At 51.4% G+C, this 3,478-nt stretch overlaps 1 protein-coding gene across 1 annotated transcript; it reads left to right on the plus strand.

The window, feature by feature from the left end:
- Positions 1-468: 468 nt before the first annotated feature.
- Positions 469-3,109, plus strand: TCL1B (TCL1 family AKT coactivator B). The gene is made up of 3 exons (XM_059915244.1): positions 469-630; positions 2,696-2,866; positions 3,056-3,109. The coding sequence occupies exons 1-3, from the start codon at positions 469-471 to the stop codon at positions 3,107-3,109; spliced, it is 387 nt and encodes a 128-aa protein (XP_059771227.1).
- Positions 3,110-3,478: the final 369 nt, after the last annotated feature.

Consider the following 3,478-nt stretch of genomic DNA (forward strand, 5'->3'; position numbering starts at 1 on the left):
CGTTTGCATAAGGCCTGGCAAGAGCAGAGGATGCCAGGGACCGGCTGCGGAGGAATCAGCGGAAGCAGGGGAGTGTTGATCTTAAGGAAACAAACTGCCCCTGCGCAGAGGCCTGGGGTGGCCCTGTACCTGGGGAGCTTCTTACCCGCCGGCCCTTGAGGCTCCTGACTCCAGTCCCTGCACCTCCAGGCAGGTGGGCCCCGTTCCTCCGACTCCTGCTCTGTGGCCCCGCCCCTGCCTGCCCCCAGAGGCAGGGGGCTCCTCCCCGCTCTGGCTCCGCCCCTCATTCTCCCCCCTCGCACCCTCACACCTGGGCTCCGCTGGTCTCTGCAGCCCCTGCCAAGGCTCACTGGCCCCGCCCCCAGGATCACCGGCCCCACCCCACTCGGGAGCCAGTCCACTTAAGGAGGCTGAACACCTCGGAGGTTCCACGTGTGCCTCGAGTCCTGCCCTGGGCACAGCCTTGCAATGGAAGCAGAAGCTTCTCCGCCCCTTGGGTCGCCCCCATGCTGCCTGTGGTTCCGGAGGCCTGGCATCTACGAGGATGAGAAGGGAAGGACCTGGGTGACTGTGGCCTTGCGGATCAGTCCCTCCCACAGAGCTTGGGGCAGGGGCTCCCCTGGCAGCACAGTGAGTCGTGGGGCACGAGGGGAGGCAGCGGAAGGGTGGTACGTGGACTTTAGCCCGTGGGGGCCCTGCATATTATGCAATGAGGATGCAGTTCTCGCTGGCACTGGAAAATTCGGCCTGTGTGGGTTTGAGCGTGCTGACCAGGAGCCCCTGCCTGGAGGGGCCACAGGCAGAGCTTATCTACAGGAGATGATGCAGTCCTCCGTGGGGAGGCCGAGAGAGAGGTAGCTCAGGGCCTAGTCCTGCCCCTAGTGCATGCTGAAAAGGCTTCACACATCCGGCGGCTATTCAGGTGGGCTCTGCGGGATGAGTAGGAGTTCTCCAGGATCAGAAAGGAGACAGGACAAGCACAAGCAAAAGCATTGCAACCTAGAGCAGCAGGTGGGCCAACAGTATAAAATTTACCTTGGCTTCAGGCTCCTCATCTGCAAAATGGGAATAATCTACCTCTGTGGAGGTCACAGACACAGCTCTCCGTCTGAATGGCCTGGGCAAGCATTTGAGAGGTAACACATTTTAGAATCCCACGTTGGAAACTGATTCAGGAGCCTTGGGTGGAGTCTAAGACCGTTTATGTTTTAAAAGCTCCCCAGGTGATAAGGATGATCACTCAGATTGGAAACAGCTGCCCTAAACTAGGGGTTTGGATCACAGCCCATCTTTGAGGGATAAAATATAAATACTTCAGGGTAATATGGTAAATACTTACCCAGGTATTAACTAAACAATTCACGGTCATTTTAAACAATATAACACATTTCCTAGCAATCTTCAAATAGGTAATCCAGAAAATTTTTGGTTGAGAACACTGAGTCTTTTCCACCCAATAAAGCAGGCAGAAAATTCTGGACAAAATAGTTTAGTAAGTTTTTAAAAAGCATACAAAAGTGTTCAATGGGAAAAGAATGGATTCTTCAAATAACTTAGCCGTGAGTGGGGGAGGGGAACCTGGAGCCTGAGCACTGTTTTCCCAATTTAAAATGGTTATTTCTTAATAGTAGATCTGGGTTTTCACATGCAGTCTTAGGATGGGAGACGGCTTTCTGAGCCTGATCGAATGCAAGGATCAGCAAACTTTCTGTAAAGAGTCCGATGGTAAAAATGTTCAGCTTTGCAGATGGTAGACTCCATAGTGACTACTCAACTCTGCCCTCGTAGCCCAAATGCAGCCGCAGACAGCACACAAGGGAAGAAGTGTTCGTTTATTTGCAATAAAGCTTTATTTACAAAAGCAGGTGGTGGGCCAGATTGGGTCCATCCTTTGCTGACGCCTGATCTAAAGCCAGAATCCAAAGGGAAAGAGATTTTGCCACATAATTAAAAATTTCCCTCTTGCAAAACCAGCTCATAAAGTTAGGACAACAAACTGAGAAAAATAACTTGCAACATGTATGACTGATAAAGGGCTAGATTCTTAGCTCGGAAAAATGTTCAGCACAAAGACAAATACTCTGATAGAAAACGCTGTAAAGAACTTTCCATTTAGTTGCAAAACACATGGAGCTTTGGTTACAGTGGTCTGGTGACTTTCCCTCATTTTTATACCTTTCTGGATTGGCTGATTTTTTTTTTTTCTTTTAATGTTCACAACAAGTAGTGATGGCCATGGTCAAAACTACAAAATATTTTTAAGGGAAAACCCATCACTCCCAGATCCTGAGGTCTATGGATATCTTATTTTTATTTATTTATTTTTTTAGATATCTTATTTTTAAAAAGAGAATTTTTAAAACTTTGGAAGTGGCCAAGACAGAGGGTCAAGAGAGTGATCCGTGTAGGCCCAATGTTGCGGACAGGCTGGAAACAGAGGCTAACTTTTCAGGGTGTGGTGGGGTGAGTGGGGTGCAGGTCAGTGGGAGGATGGTACAGAGGAGGCCTGGAGAGAACTAGTCCAAGGAAAACCCCCAAGTGATGGTGCCAAGGCTCTGGGTGTGGGATTCTAAAAGCATGCCCATCGACCTCTGGTCTGGGCAGCCCACCGGCTGGGCCGGGGGATCCAGGACCCTGGTTGTGTGTGTGCAGCTCAACCATCCCTGATGTGCCCCCTCCTCTCTGGTCCCTTCAGCATGAAATCAGCATCACAGTCTACATGTGGCAGATGCCAGTGCACCCCCAGACGCCCAGGTTCCCCAGCCACCTGCTGGTGTTCGGGCTGCCCCTCAAGTGGGAGCTCTACCCCGGGCGAAGGTACCAAGGAACGGATTCAAGACTCTGGGAAATAGTGGACCATGGCCAGGCAAGTGCATGGTGGCCCAGGTGAGGGGGATGGGCATTAAGTAGTGACTGTAGGTGTGCAAAGTGGGGCAAAGGATGGGAGGGATCCCTTCCCCGGGCCCCTGAATCCACAAACCCGGGTTCCCATCTGCTTCATTTGGATAGAAGAGCATCTCCCAGGGGCTCTGATCACTGCTCCCCGCTTCTGCAGATCAACTCCACGGAGCAGCTGATCCTAAAACGTCTGCCAAGTGGGAGCCGCTGACGGGGCTGGTATGTCAGGCCTGGAGCCTCTCAATGTGGACGGCGGACACTAGCCAGGAGCACGCTCCTCTTTACAGGAAGGCAACGCTGGTCACCTTGCCCTCAGGCTGTTCCCTGAGTTTTTCTTACGTAGCCACCCGTTTACTCCCCCTCCCAACCCCAGTGGATGTGATTTCCACCGTGGACAGACCCCTAGTATGTTCACAAAACACTGAATAATGGTCATCATTTAATTCTCAAAAGAATTCTCTGAGGTGTACATATTAAAATCCCATGTTACAGATGAGCAAACAGGCTCTGAGAGCCGGAATGATTTCCCTGAAACCACAGAGCCTGGAAATAGCCGTGATCAAGCTTGGATCCAGTGAAC

Source organism: Balaenoptera ricei, chromosome 2 (genome assembly GCF_028023285.1).
Source record: "Balaenoptera ricei isolate mBalRic1 chromosome 2, mBalRic1.hap2, whole genome shotgun sequence".
Classification (NCBI taxonomy): Eukaryota; Metazoa; Chordata; class Mammalia; order Artiodactyla; family Balaenopteridae; genus Balaenoptera; species Balaenoptera ricei.

Bases quoted from the DNA above. Each gene is read 5' to 3' on its own strand.
- TCL1B (XM_059915244.1), top strand. From the start codon at position 469: ATGGAAGCAGAAGCTTCTCCGCCCCTTGGGTCGCCCCCATGCTGCCTG. The intron at 631-2,695 runs GTGAGTCGTGGG...TGGTCCCTTCAG, and splicing joins GGGGCTCCCCTGGCAGCACA to CATGAAATCAGCATCACAGT. The intron at 2,867-3,055 runs GCAAGTGCATGG...CCGCTTCTGCAG, and splicing joins AAATAGTGGACCATGGCCAG to ATCAACTCCACGGAGCAGCT.